Here is a 21,991-nt window from a genome sequence, read left to right on the forward strand (position 1 = left end):
TTACAAAAGTTATTATTACAATAATAAGCAGGATACGAGAATCAGACAATACAATAAGCAGGATCCGGGTTCAGACCCCCTTATGCGACCCCCTCTATAGTACTAGAAAATTTGCGTTGATTTAGTTTCTTGTGTAAGGTTATACATTATGAAAAAATATTAACATGAGTGGAACACCGGATCAGCATGTTAAACAATTTTCAGTACTGATGCTATTGGTGTCTATATTCAATGCTTTGTTCGGACGATTTATTCTAAAATATTAGGTATAGTTCTGTTTGAGGAAATGAAAAAAAAAAGGATTTTGAAATTCATTCTACAACGAAAAACTTAATCATTGATACAATAAAAATATGTGAGAAATAAACTCATCATAGATATCAGGCTTAAAATATTGTAAGCCAGACGCGCGTTTCGTCTACAAAAGACTCATCAGTGACTCGAATCATAAAAAAATTATAAAAAAAAACACAAATGAATTACGAAGTTGAAGAGCATTGAGGACCCAAAAATCATTTTTCCATTTAAATTCAATACGAAAACATTTAAATTACCATAAAACAGGATACTCGTTGTGGTATACGGAATATCATTTAAAACATGTATCTTCCAAAAAATACTCTTAATTGCAAAACGCAAGCAAAATGATGCTAATATGAAATCTTGTCGCCCTACAGTCTAATTTCTGTGGACTTTTGAGTTGATTTCTTACAGCAAATCCATAAAAAGTTTAGATAGACACGTTAGTGATGGTCTAATGTGTTATGTTGTATTTCAAAAGTCTGGCGAATCCTCGGGGCGAACAGATCGGTATGAAAGAAGTAATAGTAATGGTTAACATCGCAAACCTGTATTCTGGAATCAAAGAGGTATTGCACATGAAGGTGGTGTCTCCCGATGACAACATTCAAAAAAGATAGATGCTTTAGAATCAAGGGGACGAGAAATTACAGTTCAGTAAGATATAGGTATTAAACAACTAAAATATTATATTACTTGCAAAATTACTGTTTGGAAAAGTAATGTATTTACCACAAGACCGACCATTAATTTGGCACCAATAGTCAAGAATAAACAGGCCAACACAATTATGAATCTTCAAGTTAACAAACCAGATTAATAGATGAGATACTAACAGGGCTGGTTAAATCGCGTGTACCAGTTATCCGAAATGATATATCCACTATGTCGATAAATTGTTGAGTCTATAAAAAGTTCTGTATGATAAGACTTGGAATATTTAGCTGTTGAATCATCGCAAACATCTTATACAAAATGACTTAAGCACTACTCCCTTGAACAGTGAATACCCGGACTCTTAATGTCAAGAATTATGGAGGTAATGGCCATCGAGTTGCTAAAATCTTTTGGCTTACAGTCCTAAATGTTATGGGGGAAGTGACCGCTGAACTTGCGAATACTCGTTACAATCGGTAATTATATTTTGATACTAGATACACCGGTGAACCAATGGGTACAACAGTACAGAATGGTATGAGGTATTGATCAATAGAGTGAGTTAATGCATCTCTACCTCCAACAGCCTATAACGCTAAAAGCAGTGTCCAATATACAAATAAATCTTTCAAGCCTGATCCCGAAAAGAGTATTATCCAACAGACTATTTAACCTGTGTGGACTAACTAGCCTGGAATTATACAGGTATTGACTACTAGATTGAATAATTCTTTACCTATTTGAATAAGATAGAAATATGCATTGATCATCAAACTTGCAAATCTTTGTAGATTAAATAAACAAACGCGTAGTGCATTATTATCGGTTTTGACTGTAGTCCAGTTCTCTACATCATCATTAGTGCAAAATGAAAACTTTGTGAGCTAATGTCCGTCTATTCTACCTTTCTTCTTTTATTCATCGTTTTGCCTGTATTTCTCAGACTCGTGGTATTTGATTACCACTTGGTCTCTTCTTAATGTTTTTTGACTTGTTTGAAAGGGTAAAAAGCCGTACAAATTCTCAAAGTATAAAAATTGGAATAAAGCTTAAATCATTATATAGATAAAGGCAATAGTAGTATACCCTGTTCAAAAGTCATAAATCGATTAAGAGGAAACAAATCCGGGTTACAAACTAAAACCGAGGGAAACACATCAACTTTAAGTGGAAAACAACGGAACAAAAGAAACACTGAACTGCAACAAAAACAAACGCCAACATACATAGAAACGTACTATTTGATAACAACTGCCATTTTCCTGACTTGATACAGGACATTTTAAGAAAACAATGGTGGGTTGAACCTGTTTTTATGGCTAGCCAAACCTCCCGCTTATATGGCAATGATAAATATACCGCTAAAATGACAACACTACGTGACATGAATACAGTACAAACAAACGTAAGAGCACTCAGCACAGAGAAATACATAAATAAATAATATAATAGTACATTACATGTTAACCGCAGAATAACAACGGACACCTTCCATGAATTTACGACAATACAGGACACAAAAACGAAGTATAAACTGCGTCACACTAATTGGTCACCGCCACAAAAAGTGACGTAATTTTGTGACGTCACAGGTAAATTTCTAAAAATTAAATAGATCAGTTTTGTTCATAACGTACACGTACGAGAATATTAAATTGGGATAATGTTAGTAGTGGTGTTTTTTAATGTATATTCTAACCACGACAAGAATATTAAAATGGAATTGTGTTTGAAATGGTGTTATTATATGTATTTTCTAACCATGTCGGGTTTTCTTCTAAATCAAAACTGTGTATATAACACAGGAACTACAAGTGTCGTAGCAAATGCTTGACATTACATCTCAACGTAGTCGTTGTTGAACAAAAGGGGTGACAAAATCTTATTTTGCATTACATTTTATTCCATCCTTGAAGCATTATATATATGAAGGTGTGGAAACCTGTTTGATAAACAGAATGGTAAATATCAGAGATTTTTGTTTGGTTTTAGATGATTTTAGATACAATATGGCGAGTTTGTATAAGTTACTATTGAGTCAATGATATAATTCATCAATAATTGACTTTAGGATTGTATTGTTTATCCCTTATGTCATAAAAAGTCTATCTTTACAAGAAAAAGTATTGATAACTAGAGTTTTTACTACTTAATTATCATCAGAAGTCATATTCTCCCAAGAGAACCTCAGTCATTTTCATATTGAAAGATCCATTCTAGGGTTGAAAGAACATGAGCATTTTGAAAAATTTTCTCTTGAAGAGTATATGAATTTAAATTTGTATTTGTTGTGAGGACCTTTCCAAATAAATTCTACGATACTTTCATCGGAAACATTTCTTTTGTTATTCCCAAAAGCTGTAACTCGTTTTATATACTTGACTACCCCTCCTTTTATCAGTTTTCTCATTGTTTCTCTTAAACCATGTACGTGAAAAGGTATTAAACTAACAATTTATTTAACCTGATTCAGGAATAAACATATCAACTAAATTTGTTTACACAATCAATTGTCATGGGATTACTCAATACAGTGACAAAAATGGCTTAATCTTTATTCTTATGATTTTTTTTTATAGAGTGAATTTGATAATCGTAACTCGAAAGAATTATGCAGAAAATATCAATTTAAGTTCTTTATGAGGTCATTATTTTACATTTGAGGGCGTCGGAAGAAAAGAGTTAAAGTTGGCTTAATCTAAATCTCGCAGACATCTTTACCTCACATTTTCTTCCGGTACACTCTAATTCATATAATGGCATCTTACAGTGTTTTACTATGACAGAAATTATCAGAATCTTTTATTTTACCTAAAAAACATCGGTAGAGGTTGATATGCATAAACATTTAATTGATGTTAATGTCTTGTTACACATTTAATATAACATTTAGATATATGAACCGGTGTGAGAAATACAACTTATAACTGTAGAGCTACTGATGGTAAAAACATTTTTAACAGGTGCGTGTCAATCAATTATCTTACGATTTTTATAAGAATAATAACAAAAAAATAATGAAAATGTCAAATCTAGACCTCATATTTATATTTAAGTATAATACTTTTTCCTCACTCTACTTCTCAATTTGTTACCGTACCTCTGTTCTTTATTTTTATTATAAATGAATGACACTTAAGGTGTTAAAACTTCTTGTATATAAAATGAAAATATTTTTTACTAGAAACCATATCAATGAAATCATGACAATGTAATAATTGTTTAAAAGTCATCCAATGAATCTGTTATTAAAATAGTTAAAACAATTGTTATATCACTGCAATCAACTAGGTAAAATTATTTAATTGTATTTAGTACCCTTATTGTATCTCGCTACACATAGAACTTTGTACGCTGAAATTATTTTGGGCGTAACACCAACACAAACAAACATAAAGGCAGACATAATCGTTGGTTTTGTATCCTTAAATAATATTGATATATCATTAAGCTTCACATATAAAATCAGTAACAATTGTTACCGTGAGAATTCGACTTTGGTATAGAATTAATTTTATTTTTTTGCACTATGTTTTCCTTAATTTAGAATGTGAGCAATGACACAAATATAAAGAAATAAAACATAATAAGGATTCAGGTTGAGTAGTTAGTATCCGATTTTTTCATTTATTTATGCCCTAAGGTTAAAATTCCATCATTTAATACTTTAAAACATAAAAGCTTTTGTTTCAGGGTAAAAGACGTTTTAATATAAAACATAACATCATCATTAGAGAAGGCAAAGTGCCTCGATCAAAATACATCGTTTAAAGGTTTCTTGTGAAATGAAGCATTGCAGATGTTTTGTTACAATAAATTGACAAATATTAATTTTTTGTGAACTCTGAAGTCGAGTAAAATAATATTTTTTGTTGCACATGTCCTGTATTATGTGACAGAAGCTACAAAAGAAAATCTTATACTTAAATGTTGAATAAAGTTATATGAGTTTGACTGTCCCTCTGGTATCTTTCGTCCCTCTTTTATGCAAAGTATTCTGAAGTATTATATTCTGTATAATTACATCAAATCTTATATACATGTTGTTTTAGACCAATTGCCTATTCACCCAATATCGTTTAAATCACCCAAAAATAATATTTTAAACATTTCTGAAATTTAACAACAACAATATCCATAAAATAATATTAAAATTGCATTCACCAACATCTAAGACAAGTTTAAACTAAATAAATTTAAACACAAAAGGACATTAAAGTAATTTACTCACAACACTGTCTTCATCTGTGTCTTCACAGTTCGGCACTGCACATGGGATATTAATTTCAAAGAATCAATAGTGTCCAGTGAAACGGACATAAGACAAGGTATCTTTACCTATCCATCACTCAATCACGAATATATTGTCTGTGTTTAAGGAAAAGGTTATTTGTATGGTGAATTCATATTAACGATCAATATCACAAACTTTTATTTCAAATCGGATTTTGCGTTGATAGGCTGGACCTATAGCGTAATCGGATCCTGATACTGGAGTCATTGTTTCCAACTCAGAGAGCCAACCGCATGCGTTGTAAATGATTCGAAAAAGGAACAGATGTTGTGAATAATTAGTAGTAACAAACTTATATGATTTTTTACAAGTGCAAGAAGGACACATAGTTATGTTAATTAATGAGAGGCAATGAACAATGATTGTCGATAATTTGAATCTTTTGAAGTTCAAAGGTTACACGTGAATGCTTCATTCCTCTACTCGTTGAACGTTAATTTGTCTAACCGGTGGTTCGTCATAAGTTCTGACTATTTACGACGCTAAAATGGAAGCAAATCACTTCACTAAGGTAAGGAAAGCTTATAAAATCTTGTTTTTTTTCAAAATAGGGATACAAAAAAGGTCTCATGACTATTCATTAGAATTTCTGTTCAAAGTTCTTTTAAAAATTATTTTCTTAAAGTGTTAATATTGGTTTTATATGTATCTTTTCATGTTAAGATTTGTGTTTGACTTAGAAACTAATCAGAACGGCCGGTTGGATGGAAATGGAAATGTAAAGATAAGTAGATAAGAAGTATTAACAATGATGTGCCATATAGCCTAGGCTTAAGATTTTGTAATTACTATTATGGTGTGCCTGTAAGTAAACCTACAGGAAAGTCCTTCATTAAATAAATATAAGTGTAATAAAAGAAGTTCTCGGGAGAAAATCAATTTTATCCATAAAATCATCTTATCTTACTTGAATGTTGCATGTTAATGTCTTCAACGTCATGACGTCATTATTTGTAATTTTATAAAGTAGAAGGGGGCAGGTGCGAGTGTGCTCTGTTAAAGAGTTAATGCAATATAAAGTGTTATCCCTTATCCGAAATACTGCTATCCCACATTAGATCGTCATTAACAATAGTTAATGGAAAATAATGAACTCTGAAATAACACTTCATAGCTTGTGGTTTTATGAAGTGAGGAAAAGTTGTCCCATTTGTTATATTTCCATTCTACTGAGTAAATCTTGGACTGCTGGTGATAAAACCGGTTAAAAAATTGTTCCTCGCACCCATTCAAAAAGCGATAATTGGTAAAGTTTTTTACTATATTTTACATTGGATTTAACAAACGGTAACAAAACAAAAAGGTCTCAAATTTTAAATCACGAATGTGCAAGAATACTCCAAAACATAGTTGCTACAATCCTTTTAGTTTTGATTTAATAATTTTATATATTAATTAATCTACCATTGTTCATATCGATGACGTCATCTTATTTGCATATATTATGGTAAAATGAGATAAGCCTTCTTATTTTGTCTCCGACCAATGAAAATATTCGAAAAATGCTTTCAATTATAAATACACGTAATACACCTTAATAACTTGGAATTCCTTGTACCGGTATATTGTGTGGTTAGAACTTCCAATTTAAAGCTACGCTTAATAGATAAGCGATGGAAAGCCAAAAAAAAAAAAACAACAAAAAACACAAAAATTTGTTGTTATTGGAGAATAATGTGAAAATAGTTTTCAGTTGGTCACATAATTCATCAACTTCCCTCTAATGGCAATTGATGCTATTCATTTTCTTGGATAAGCATAAGAAAATTATTTAACGAAACTGTCGTTCTGAAAAGAAAGAGAAGCGGAAGATACCAAAGGGATATTCGAACTCATATGTAGAAAACAAACTGACAACGCTATTGAAAAAATGAAAAACTACCAAAAGACAAACCACAGTACACAAAACAAAACATAGAAAAATAGAATGAGCAACACGAACCCCACCAAAATCCGGGGTGATATCAGTTTCTCCGGAAGAAAGGGTTTCATTTACCGATAAAACTAACATAATTTTGAAGTGTTATTCTTATTTGAAAGGATTCAGAAGTTTCACTATTCCTACAATTTCGAGGCCAAAAAATTACTCTTACCATATCTTCCTTTTCAGGACTGAATCAAGGATGTTACTATATGTCCACGTTGTTATAATCAAATACTTTTTATATGTTTAATAAAACTTGGTTTGCTGTACCTCAAAATTCATACACTACAGGCCCTCTCATTAATCTGGTTATGAAGCTTCGCCTTACCAACGTAGCTAATACATCATCTGATGGTTTGAATACATGACTATAATATTTTTGTTTTGATCTTACAAATATACTTAAAACAGATGTCTGCAAAGCTTTATATGTACAATATTCATATATTTACTGTTGATCATAAATATGGTAAACGATTGTTGTTGTATCATGATTTTTTATTCATCATTTTAATTTATTGTAAGTTTCTTTGTTGTATTGTTTGTACTTTGTTAGTGAGTATTTTCTTTAATTGATTCGGATGTTCTATTGTTGGGTTTTTAAATGTTTTTGTTTGTTCTTTGTTTGTTTTGATTTTTTCAATAAAAATCAGCTAAATTATATATTCAATGCTTTTTAATTTATATAGTATAATAAGTACAAATAGATGTATAGTCATATGTCGACTAACAACTTTGAACACAAGTACAAATTCCTATGGCCATAGTCCGAATTCAGAGCGATTATGTCATTATGGTTACATATACATCTCATGCAGGCATGTGGGTTGTAGTATAAAAATGCAGGCAGTACAAATTAAATTATGTGACCTTCGCGAATTAAATAATATTACGGAAACTAGAAAAAGCCATGAAATTATAGAATAGTGAGTGCCCAGTAAATAATTGTATGAAAAAGGAGCCCCAAACTACTTTTGTAAATTATAGAAATAAATAAAGAAAAAAATAAGAAAGTTTTCAATTCTGTAGCTGTATTTGAGTGGATATTTTGAATTAACATTTCGTGTTTCATAGGCAATTGTATTGAATAATATTGATTGATTCTAGTAATATGTGCACAATGACTCCTTACGTTTCATCCTAAAAAAGATAATCATTTGTTTGGAATAATTTTAATAAAACGTTAACAAATCATAAATTATTTTTTAATACTATTATGTACTGAATCTGATCTATATAAGTTTAGCTAATATTCCATTCAAATAGAAATTTGCTTGTTCTGATACATTTGTAGCACACAAAAAAAATGACCTACAAATACCTCAAAATTATCTTCAAAAGTTCATGGTTTTGTTTTTGGAATACTAGATTAAAGTAGAAGGACCGGGGTTGGAGGCGGGGTATTTTAACTTCAATTAAAGAAGGATCACATTCACTAAGGGGCAGACAATTTGTCAGACGGACCCCTTACAGAAATGTCCCAAGTCTTTTTTCAACATTGTGAGGAGGTTCAAAGTTTAAGGCTTACACTATTATTAGTCTTAAATTTTTTTACTCTATCTATTGAAACTCCCTTTTTTTTTTTTTTTTTTCAAAATTTAACATTCAATCTGCAATCACATTTAGATATTATAGATAATTTCATGATAAAATAAGACGTTTTCGGATATAACTTATCAAAAGAACATATAATAATTCAAACATGGGGCATCGGATTCAAGGTCATCATTGCAAGCATATACATGGCTGCGCTTTTAAATATATTTAAACATCCTTCAACCCAAACATACATATCACAGTAAGTGTCGTACTGTAAAAAAACAAGTGAGGTAAAGATGACCAGTCGCTTTTTATCCTTTTTCGAAAAACTAAGAATTTTCTACCTTATAGGATTATATTACCTAGCTGTATTTGGCCAAACCTTTCGGAATCTTAGGTCCTCATTGCTTTTCAACTTCGAATTTGATTTGGTCTTTTAAACGTTTTTGATTGGACCGTCTATGATGAGTCTTTTATAGACGAAACGCGTGTCTGGCGTAAACATTTTTTATCCCGGTATCTATGATGTGTTTATTTACAGATACCTTAAGATTTGAATACAATGTATCCCTTTTTCCAAGGTACTCTAAGCTACAATCATGTATGTTTAGTAAGTAGCATTTTGGAGACTTTTTGCGTCTGTGGAATAAAGCATTTGTATTCAAAAGTAACAAAATAAAAAAACGATAATATCTGGAATTATCGATTAAAATTCAAATCTTCATAGATTACTACAACAACATAAGTAAAAGGGTATTTTTGACAACAAAATAATTATACTCTGGTGGTAAATCATCAGTTTATTTATTATCTAGTTGCCCTCAAACTATGGTTTTATTTTCTAATAAGCATTGGTTGTTCTGTGTGTGCCCTTTATTTTTTGGTGCTTTCAAAAAGTTTAAGTATTTGGCGTCTCATGCTTTTATTCTTCAGTATTTCTGTTGAAGATAATTCCAGAATTTCGTATCACGTTTAAAGAAATCGGTGACATGTACGTTTATATTCATACAATAAAGACAATCGAATTAAATTGGAAAATGTGTGAAAGACCACTTAAAAAAAATCAACGCTTTATCACTGCCATTTTTGCATTGATTTATTGCAGCTCTCTCTACATTAAATTTGAAATTGTTTTGAGAAAATATTCTGTTTAAACTTTGATGAAGTTTCTTTATTATCATGAATATAATGGGTATATGATTCAAACAACAGATGCTTTTAGTATTTATTGCTAATATGCAAACTCACCATTACTATAAATCGATAATACCTTAAAACATTGTATTTTTGATAATAGACACACTTGTTCGACTGAATACTTTATTTGTCAATGTAAACATACATTATATCTTTGAGTACTTCATTTATAGAATTCCAAGATTTCATATTTCAAATCAATGTTTAGAGTTTTTAAAGCTTTTTAAAATATTTTTAGCATTTGTTTGTTATACGTTTCAGCAAATATACTGATTTATGATTTATTTATGATTATTCAAGAAAATGAATATTTTATCGCATTTTAATTTGTAGGAAATCAATTTAAAGATCTTGCGACTTTTAATGTTTATGTTTGATTAATGGTTGTTTTTCATTTGTTGGTTGAACCATTTTATTATTGCAAAGTATATAGTTATGTCTACCTTTTAAACAATGATAGTTTTCTTATACTGACTCCTAATTCATAATCAGCTTGTTTTTCTAGTAGGTATTAACACATGAAGCTGGTTTAGTGTTGCCTACGGGAACTCGAAAATAAATTTAAAAAAAAATTGATGACAAATAAACAGATAGATGAATTAATAAATATATAAGTAAATATATAAATACAACAATTAAACTCAAAGATGCTTGAAAATACATTATCACTTTCCAATAGTACAAAACGAAATTAAGGGCAATCAGTAAGAGGCAACTGAAGTTTACCGATGTTCAAAACTCGCAAATCCACTTAAAATATACTAACATACTGGTGTGTACTAACCTAGACTAAGAGGAAAAAACTGAGGGAATCACATTGGTGCGTCTCCTATTATGTATGCATCCACCGCTATGCAAATGCACATCCAGTAAAAATGTAACAACATATGATAGAATATGGAAAATTAACAAATGCAAAACTGATCTCCTCTTTTGTCGTAAAATTTAGCTCTCAACTTACTCTCACGGTACGGAAAAAGACCTGATTTATTTGTGACATACTTTTTTCATTGATGTGAAATGGGTTTGAAATACTGTATTTATTTATGATATTTTTAACTTTGGGGATAAACAAATCATCCTTATATAAGCGCTGCTCCCCCATATGGATATCATTCAAACTTTACACAAGAATAGTATACCGCATGAGATTTAGTATAAAGTAAAAAGTGTAATTCTTTCCCAGCAAGTTTTACCATTTCTTTCCTACGTAATGGTTTTGAGCATCATTGCGCAATTCTCCCCTTAGGTTCTAAATATTAAAGAGAAAACTAATATATGGATTGATACTATGTATAGATACATATGAAAAATGTCCATGCTGATATAATAAATGGATTTTGCAATTCTTTGACTTCTGTGGGGATATATACCTTCATTGTGAGTGCAAATCGTCTATTTTTATTGACAATATAAATATAGATGCTCAAATAGCAAGATAGTGCAGTATATGGACTTTTTGTATTATTTTACTGAACAGTGAACATAAAACTCGTAATCACAATTACGTCTTATCATGGACTGATGAATTTCGACGAATTTTTACAAAAGAAAATATAATACAACATCAAAATATGCAAGTCATATCATTATTGGGAAGCATTTCTTGTTTAAGTGGATTCGACAATTCATTATCTCACTGACCGGATATGAATTGTAAGCTCTTTCCAAAACCCAAACGCCTCAGTGGTTCTTGGTAAAGCAATAATTCTAATAAAAAGTACACAGTAACTCACACTATCTTTGTTGGAATGTTTGATCTTCTTTCCAGTCTCAAACCATCTGTCATTCACATATTGTAACACAAATTGTCATGCCTGATTTAGATGATCTTAATCGTATTTGACACTTTTTTTGGAATCTTTGTTTTTAATTCTCTTCAACATCGTATTTGTTCTGGACTTTCAACTGTTTCAATTCAGCGCCCCTGACGAGTCTTATGTAGATGAAACGATTGTCTGGAGAACCAAATTATATAAGTCTGGTAACTTTGATGAGTTTTTAAACTCTTGGCTTGTTTCGCTTGATTAAATTCATGTGCATCTAACCTGTTGCCATTGTACTGTATTTTGATCACTTTCTTTCTATGTCATGTTTGCATAAACCCTCTCAACTATCTTACAAACCTGAGAATATGACCAGCCCAGTGGTTTAGTTGGTCTTCGAATTATTTTTATTCGAGTGCCACTGATAATTCTTATGTTGACGAAACACACGTCGGTGTATTTAATCATAAACCTGATATCTCTGATGAGGTTTTTCAACCACAACGTCGATGCCACTGCTTTTTAACGTTTCGCCTCCGATGATATTACCAGACTAGTAGTCAGCGTTTTTAAACGACATTAAATACATTGATGCATTGATTTTTTTCTGGAAATGTTGAAATACTAAGTAGACACTACACAGTTTTTCTAACCCCAGCCATAGAAAGCCTTAGTCGTACTTTTCGGAATTGTTGGTTTTCAATGCTCTTCAACTTTTTTGCAAAGCATCTTGACATCTTGAACTTTTCTTTTTGCAATATGATTTTAAAAAGTTGTCATCCATTGTTAGCAGATGCCTTTGACTTGGTGGGTCGTTGAATGTCGATTTTTTTATAGGTAACTGAGTTTTGATGTTTAAATGGACCATACGTTATGCTATATGCATGTGTTTGTTTTCTTGTGGTCCCATATTTAAGCTATACATCTTTTTCATCGCAATTGTTCAAGTCTGCCCATATTCTTCTTCCAGTGATCTTATTTCATTCTGTCCAATTTATCTCTCCTTTTTTATCTACTGCATATGTCACCTTCTACAATGTACAACAAACACAGTTGTAATAAGTAGCTTTTTGAAATTTATATTTCATGCGTGTGCATTAACTTCCGTAATACACTTTTTGTGTCACAGATAACCAAGAATATTTTCAACATATTAGCCATAATCTCGTCATTATTTCTTTGTTTATTCCAGGACTAAAGCTAAAAACGATGGAATCACTAGTGGAGTAGGAATTGTTTGTCCTTCCAGATCACATGTTTTCATCCATTGATGTTGCCCAGTCTTTAGTTTTTGTGTATTATGTCGTGTACTGTTGTTCGTCTGTTTGTCTTTTTTTGGCCATGATGTTGTTTGTCCATCTTCGTTTTGAAAAAAACTTATGCTTTGTAAAGCCCCGTTGGCATGGTATTCCTTTTTTTGTGTTTTGTAATATATACGACTACGTCTGTACAGTTGTTGGTCTATTGTCAGTCTGTGAATGTATTCTCCTCCTTGTCGCCAGAGCGTAGATATTAGCACAAACTACATTGATACAATCTGACCTCCATTTGACAATGTTGAACTAGTTTTGTCTGTACTGTTTATGCCTATTTGGATTTGAGGCTGATATTTAACTACGCATGATCATACCTGTCGTGCGTACCTAACCGTACCATATGTTTTAGTTCTGTCTTATCATTGTATGTTGTAACTTCGTTCGCAAGCACTCTAGCTTACTCGGGATTATGAATGATCCTGAGCTTTGTTCTTTTCCATTTTATGTTTGGTCGTTTCTTTACTGTGATTGCCACCACTATACGATATTTCTCCAGTTTGTGAGAAGATATAATCAGGTAAATTAGATAATTATAAATAAAATTTCAACTATAGCCTTAGTATATAATTTTCAAATTCAAGAAATTTTGAATTATTTTAGCAAGGCTATCTTTAGATCTGAATTTGCGGCGGAAAAAGCCTGATCTTCTATAATGTGACAATAAACAATGCATTTTTTTTTAATGTAGCACAGATCTTACGCATGGCTATATTCTGATTGTTTCCCGTATAGAGTATCGAACCCGTAGACAGTTTTATACATATCTTGTCAAAAGTTCATTTAAACTGAATCTACTTTTTTGCTCTGATCTATAAAAATGTCTATATCGAATATTGATGATCAATATCTTAACAGCAATATAATGTATTGTTCCAGTATCATGATGCTTAAATGTGGGGCCTGCATGAAAGCATATGTCGTATATTATTTTTCAAAGTTTCAATTTTAGAGGGGACAATGAAAATACAACACGACTGTTAATTATACAGGTTAAACGGATCAGTCAGCTGTCTATTCTGTCGCTTATGATGAACTCTTTCCAAATATTGCCATCGGTATAAGATTGAGGTAAATGAAGTTAATGAGGTACCAATAGATTAACTTATCTATTAATCCATATATATACATGTATACTATTGCTTTAAACCTGATCCCATGAATTTGTACGGTTTTTTATAATAGCGAAAGGATTCACTAAATAGAAACCGATCTGACAGTTAGTTAATATTACAGTGATTACTATAACGTTTTTCTGAAATACAAGAATAATGCAGTTATTGGAATGAGATCACGGATGGAATCAGCTTTCGTTTGATAATGTTTCTTTTGCGATATAACGACAAATGAAGAATGAACAAACGAAACCTGAGGTTCCAATGAACCCTCACGAGGTCTCAATTGATTTAATTGTATTATCTTCTAAAATTACCATCAAAATTAAATCTAGTTATTTCCTATCAAGTTATAAGTTTCATTCTTTCATGTATTTATAATTATCTGGTAAAAACCCGTGACATATGATTATATTGAATGAAAATTAATAAAAATATCGTATGGATAAGAAATAACGTAACACTTTTGTGTATTTGCCTTTTTTGTTTTTTTTATCCTAAGTAATCTATTGTTAGTTTGTTTTTTTTGGTTCTTGAGGTATTTTGCACTAAGGTACAGAAATGTGTCTTTTGCTGGTATTCACTATGTTAATTCATATATACTTGATCCGTTTTTACGTTTAAAGATGTCGTAAGAATTAGATATATGTATCTGAACGGAATATTTTTGTCAGATTTATTTGTCATCAACTTCTATCATCAAATTTTTCTGTCTTCCTCAGTAAAGTGATCTGTTTCTGCATTAAGCTTCGACAATTTCTCTTCAAGAGTATTTCCAATTAATTTTCTTTTTTCTTTCTTAGGGTGTAACTTTTCATTACCTGCAAATCAATGAGATTCATCAGTATGCATTGTATAATTCATTAATAGACATGCAAATTCTTAATTAAGAAACGGACACAATGAAGTAAAAAATACATCACGAGGTAATCAACATGCAAATAGAATTTTAAAGTTAACATAGAGTTCATATTGTCATAATACATATTTCTGAACAATCTTATATGACAAGGTATTAAGAAAAATACTGAACTCCAAGGTAAATTAAAAAGGGAGGTCCATAAAACCTGACAAAATCAAACGTTAGACTGTACCAACCAACGGAACGAATGGAAAACAACTGTCATATTCCTGACTTGGTACAGATTTTCCTTAAACATTGTATAAAAATAAAATGATAGGTGCTGTATAAACAAAAAAGACATTTGAAAGTGTAAAGCTTGTCTCCTGGAACAGAAGTCGCAGTATGCAAGACATAGGGATTACAATCCGGCGGTCAGGTGTAAACTATTGGTATAGAGCTTTATATTTCAGAAGCTAGAAGACCTGTCTTCTTCATACCTTGTATGCAGATACTCTATATTTGGTATGGATTCCTTGCAAGGTATACATGTCTGTCAGGTAGAGTTCACCTGACCTTGACCTCATTCTTAAATGTACCTGCGCACAGTTGTGATTTTCTGTTTTGATAATAATATTGTATACTATTGTACACATGATGTTTATTCAGCAAGAAGAACCTTACCTATATCCCTGATTAAATTCATGTTCTTTGCATTTTATTCCCCATCTCCGATTCGGACGCGAATGTATTTTAGTAGCCAAACACATGCCCTCTTTCAGAATGTATCTTTCTACCGAGCTAGAGAATTCCATATTCTATGACCCGACTCCAAGTTGCTGGTCTCTACAGTATATGCATGTGGTGTTTCTCAAAATACATTTGCAGACCATTTTTTATTTTCCCTCTTTTCCAAAAATCCATAGGTTAGGCCATTGTTATTTTCAAAACTGCCTTGAATGGTTGGTTCAGTAGTTCTTTTATCATCTTTGAGTAAGAAATTTTCTTTTTCTAAATTGCGATTTTTCCCTTTCACAAAATAAAGTTCCCTATCACAGAATAAAAAAAATCATCCTTGTTAACAAAGCTGTGGTCTAAATGAATTGCAGAGGTATAGTTCACAGAAGCTTTTTTCATTTGCTAAGTTTAATCAGTATCGAACCCAGAACTGAATCTTTACAGTGTAGAGGGAGGGGTGGTGAAATCTTGCAAACCCGGGAATGAACAACTTTATTTTTATTAAATGTTATGCAATTTTAAAACAATCTAAGAAAGGGGAGTTCCGAATATCGGCCCTTAACTTAACACAACTGCATGAATACACACGTTGTTGTATAAATTAAAATGTGCTGTTTAAGTTTACACGGGTCAGCAATCCAGTAAAATAGACATCTATAGGTAATTTGTGACCCTCTTTTGGAGTCGTACATTGCATTGCACATGTCATAGAATTATATGTATAATTGTTCGTGTATTAGTGCATTTTAGTTGGGTATATTGTCTACAATCTAGGTGTATATATATCATTATAAATACTAAAATCCAATCATGAGAATATTTTATAAAATTTGAGGAAAAAGTAAATAGTTTAAAAAAAAATGACTGCGACTATTTTACCAATATATTATTCCTAGATAACGGTTGCCCAAATTCAATGTATGTTGAAAGGTTCATTCATTTACATTTTGGTGATGACATTAAATCAATTAATATCACCTATGTATCAAATATTACATGTGCACACCTCAAAATCTTCGTAATAAATGATGCTTGATCTATATACCCATAATGTAAAATACAAAATTATGAAGTGGGTGTGTATTCACCTCATCTGCATACATGCTAAGTTCTGTTATCTTATGTAAGATTATTTTCTCAACTTTTCATTATATGTGATTTAACCTCATTAGCAGTAATATGCATATTCGTAGAAGTAAGTATTTTGCGTAATCCTGGATAATAACAAATTATACACCATGAATACTGGAGAAAAGTTCACGAAAGCGCAAGTAATATTTTGTCAAGATCGCAAACTGGTTTCAACTGCCAAATAAGTTAATAACAAATTAATTCGAAACAGGTTATGTCTTCCCTTTTACTAAAGACATAAGTAGAACTACACTGATGGTTCGAAAAACTAAAATTTTGGAGATAGCATGTTATCTTCTTGTTCCATCATTGGCATACTCGTAAAATGCACTGTGAAACACGTAATTATGAAGTAAAACTTCAGGAATGCATAAAATTAGACAGAAATGTACATACATATATATCAGCACAAAAAAATTAAAAATAACAATGATAAAACTGTCTGAAATCGTTTTAAACTACATTGTATTAAAAGTGCACGTATAAACTGTAACAAAGGAAAGATATTACATAATCATGCTAAAATATCTTATTATTTTCAAGGTTTTAAAGTCTCTTTAAATAAAATGTGTGTACTAATATGCAAATAGTTAGAAATTGGAATCTGAAATAGGATGTTGATGACGCAAACTATCTTTTCTTTTTTTTGGTTGTTGTTGTGTTATATATAAAAGTTTAAAGCCTAGAGAGAAACTGTTTCGTGATCATTTCCTTTTGAGATTGTAATTTTTTTGTGGCAAAAATGTGTTGAATTTTTCACTTATGAAAAGAGATCTGTGCCATTTTTTCTGGCTGATAAATTATTCAAAACGGAAATGCTATTATCACTGCAACTGTTTTAATACCACTGGGATATGACTGACAATAAATGTTGGAGAGGGAATATTCAGTTCTATTATTCACTTTTAAAATCATCAGATTTACAGCTTTGAGTCCCATGTTAGTCGTTATCAAAAGAAAGGCACCAAATTAGGCGTGATCATAATAAATATTCTTGCATTTTATCGTTATTACCTCACACTTTGGTTTAGAATAGACTGTATATTCCCAATAAACTTGATGAAAACAATCACAATTGTAAATAAAAAGTTATAAGTTAGTTGGACTTAATTCTTATGAATTGCGATCGATGAAGATATTTTATTGAAGAAATAATAAAGAATAGCTTCAATCTTTAGATGAAATGTCGTATAACACTGCAATCCTGCGTGTTTGCACGAACGTTGTGGATCAAAATTAGTCCTGTTTCCGGAATCCATACAATTCTTCCAACAATCTTAATTAAATCGAAAAATACTTGAGGGAGTTCGCGTATTTATGGTTTAAACTTACCAAGTTTTTGCCTTCTTTGGCTCTCTGATATAAAGCAAAGGTGATGTATTACAATGATCACGATATCACTTTACTGGTTTGGCTAATTTCCTGATTAGTTATGTAATAATAGAACTTAAAAAAGAAAAGTAAAAAAGTGTCAGAAGATCAATATAAAAAGAAAAATGATATGTTTAATGTGATTATATTTGTGGCAGCAACATTTTTTAATTACAGGTATTAAATCCGACTGATGTTCCTATGTGATACACTACACCTTCATCAATAACAGGAATTTAAGACGATATATTTTCTCATTCCGTGAGAGGATTATTAAAGTTATCTTATATGCCAGAGAAGATTTTTCCATGCTGATATTTTTTGTCCTTTGTTCTTTGTATGTTCTGGCGTGACCTGAGACATTTGAAGTAAAGATTGGAATTGGGCTCAAATAAGGAAGCTATAAATCTTTTCCTCTACATGAAGAAGTAATTGCTACTAATTAAAATTCAGGAAATGTTCAAATTAAGTAATTACTTTTTTCTCCGACTTGTAAAGAGATATATAAATGAGTGTTTGTTTTAGAGTTAATCCATTTAATGTTTTCAAACTTGTGAGGCAGTCTTACAAAATGCCATACCCATGAGTTCATACCAACAAGGCAAAACAGATGCATGCTCGCACTTATACATTTTGTATTCATATTGTTTAAATGGATAGAGAATAAATCTATTTCTGAATCAAGTGTGTAAAGTATCTATAGTTTAGACCAAAGTTTTTATAATGTTGGACTGACTCTCGAGGACTGACTAGCGTTGGTCCACATTGCCTTTTAAAATCAAGCTCGCATTTGCTGTTTCGTTCTAGGACAACATGTGCTCTGCAGAATCATACCTGACATTGTTACCTACTGTTACAGTTTTCGGGTAGCAGATTTTGCAAAAATAAATCAAAACGGTTAGGGGGAGGGTTGTCATAAGCGTTCATAAACATTTTTACCCGCCACATTATTTTGTGGTAACCTGTAATTCATTGCATGGTTCAGTGTTGTTGGTTGCTGTCTGCCTTATTTTATTTTGGTTTTTTTAAGCATAAATCAAGCCGTTGGTTTTTCTCGTTTGAATTGTTTGACATTTTGTCATGTTGAGGCCCTTTATAACGTTCTATATATATTAATGGGTTTTCCTCATTGTAGAAGGCCAACGATGACCTATAGTTGCTTGATCCTCGTCCTTTGGTCTCTGCATGGTGGATAGCTGTCTCCTCGGCAGTCATACTTCATACCTCATTTCCTTATTTTTATGTTTTACAGTTGTTCAATAACGGAATATAATTATTATGGTATATATCTATTGAGACAGATTATACTAAGAACAACCGCCATGATTGAACGAATAAGCAAGTCAAATGCCGGTATCGTTAAAAAAGTGGGACATCAACTATGAGTTGAATTCATTATTACTGAGTCCGTCTTATCCGAAGCGTTAGTTTTCCCACATCTGTCTATTTTTCAATGACATGTATTGTTATATATATGTATTCCGAATTAATGTTTCCATTTAAAAGTATTTTGTTTGGTTCTTCCATACCCTTTATTTTGGACATAAACAGATTTTACTTCAACACAGCTATTTGTAGTGTCATAGCCCTCATGTATAAAATATATTAAACATACTAAAACTTAGCTACATTTCTGTTTAAAGAATTTAATAATACTAAACCCCTAACGGGAGGGATTATGGTTGATGTTCATCTGATGACGACATAATCTTTCGATCAGTTTAATTGAGGTCTGTAAAAAGTCAAAAAGGGAATAAACAAGATATTACATGTAATTGTGGACTGTCACTTTATCAGTTTAATAAATAAAACGACATTGTTGTATTCAAATTTTGAATTTGAATTCAATTGAGGTTCCATTGCAAATTATAGGGCGGAATAAAAACTCTGGTGGAAGTGTAGCGACAGCAAGGTCAAGTTATAACAGAGCATGTTGGATCTGTTGGATCTTAATCACTCATCATTAAGATTATGGCAGCATGAACAATATGCGGAAATAGAAATGGCCTAGAATTCGACATTATTTACCACTGGCTATGATGTTTTCAAACGTACATTATCTTTTATTAAGGATGCTTCCAGGAAAAATTTGCAAATAAAATGATGGAAATGACGACCTGCCTTTTACATTTTCAACTGGATATTAGTAAGGACAAAGTCATTCTCTGTGTTTACCTGCTGTTGTTGATAATATTATTTTTTAGTTATTTTCCGAATTCTACGTCTTTCGTAACATTACAAGAATTCGTAACAGCATCCAACGTACCTTGATAAACTTTAATTCAGCGTCAAATCTAAAAAAAAACCGTACAGTACATTTGTTTCAATACAAAAGAGAATGAAGAAAATATCTGTGTTTATATAGGTAATAAATACTTCAGCCAACTTGGGGAAGTCCGCCCGGCCTTTCTTTTGCCGCTAACGACTCGCGGACAAGCCGAGGCCTTGATATTTTCCATTTAAAGCAGGAGATGACAATAATTATAATTACTAGCCTAATTCACTAATGCCTTAAGGTTAGTGTAATTAATTTCAATCAAAGCAAAACATTGTCCAACAGAAAGATTTATAAAAGATGCATGGCCTTCTTCAGCGTATTATTGATTCAACTCTGCAGTGTTTTCCTCACTTAGTTATAAGTTTAACCTGTGACCCCAAATGTATTCAATACTCTATTCAGACTGCTCTCCGTTAGTCCTTGCTCAATGACATCTTTCTTTACCAAATCTTACAAAAAACCGTAAGTCATACCACCATAATATACTGCGTCTTTGAACAATACATCGATCTTAGTTGATTTTTGACACGAACATAAGTCGATGATGGGACTACATGTTTTCCCCTTGTAGCTTTAAGACGTCAAGTCGTTAACAATACTGGCTCGCTGCATGAATTATGTATTTCAATAGAGATTTCTACCCTAAAAGATCGATCTTACTTCACGAACCGACTTTTTTAAATCCCTGGTGTATTGTCAAAGCTTCTTTAATGAAATAAGTGATTGACAAAGAATCTCTGGAGCAGGAATAAAATTCACACTTCACATTGAGTTCTTTATTTGAGCAACAATTACATACGATTTAGTTCTTTTCTGTTTATGAGGAAATTAAAAACAAATCTTATATTTCTATACGTGATATAAATAAAAGAAATTCAATTTCTATATAATAAGATGAATTGGTACCGGTTGCCAATAAAACATGCAACAAGTTATATACAATGTATATTATTTATATATATTAAGCTTACAGGAGACATCTTCATATTTTTTTCTAAAACTCTTCTAAATAAACAAAAAGGTCATTCTGACGATAAATGTATTAAAAAACTCCACAAATCTCTTAAAACTACTAATTTTGTTCTTGTGATGCAGCTTATGGTCAAGATTGCGCATATGTATCCCTTTATACCGGATGAGACATGACGCTTGGGCTGGTATCCTCATTCATTCAAAAATATTTATCTATTTTTAAAAAAAAAAGTATTCATATATCGGTAAATTGTATTTACAAGTGTTAAACCACGTGTACTTGCATTGGAGTTTCAAGTAGTCCCAGTTATGTGAGCCTTTCCTCGTTCATTGTCCATATCAATAAAAGAATAGTGTGACTCGGACAAATAATTTTAAAATAATTAACTTTCACTACTGAAACAACCATAATTTTACTTTCTTTTCGGTATGTAATTCTTCCTTGATGCACGATATTTATCCTCGCCTTTGTTTAGTCATTATATGCTAGATAATTGTAAGAATGTCCTTATTTGTCGGTAATTTGTCTTTTTCAGAAATTATGGCGTGTTTTAA

General features: G+C 31.4%; 1 protein-coding gene and 1 long non-coding RNA gene across 5 annotated transcripts in view; one reads left to right on the plus strand and one right to left on the minus strand.

The window, feature by feature from the left end:
• LOC127699075 (uncharacterized) overlaps positions 1-5,356 on the minus strand; it is a 109,498-nt gene extending 104,142 nt beyond the window's left edge. Inside the window, exon 1 of the long non-coding RNA XR_007981065.1 lies at positions 5,189-5,356. This is a non-coding gene — a long non-coding RNA (uncharacterized LOC127699075). The remainder of the gene's footprint in view (positions 1-5,188) is intronic.
• Positions 1-21,991, plus strand: part of LOC127698910 (tetraspanin-18-like) — a 53,976-nt gene that overhangs the window by 6,195 nt on the left and 25,790 nt on the right. Inside the window, exon 1 of one of the 4 annotated variants that reach the window (XM_052202687.1) lies at positions 5,556-5,762. The exons of 2 other annotated variants lie outside the window; for them this stretch is intronic. In XM_052202687.1, coding sequence (XP_052058647.1) covers positions 5,739-5,762 — 24 coding nt within the window. In that variant the 5' untranslated portion in view covers positions 5,556-5,738. Of the gene's footprint in view, positions 1-5,555; positions 5,763-21,991 lie in introns of those variants that run through there. One more of the 4 variants, XM_052202666.1, reaches the window with a different exon arrangement.

This window comes from Mytilus californianus, unplaced genomic scaffold (genome assembly GCF_021869535.1).
Source record: "Mytilus californianus isolate M0D057914Y unplaced genomic scaffold, xbMytCali1.0.p SCAF_1, whole genome shotgun sequence".
NCBI lineage: Eukaryota > Metazoa > Mollusca > Bivalvia > Mytilida > Mytilidae > Mytilus > Mytilus californianus.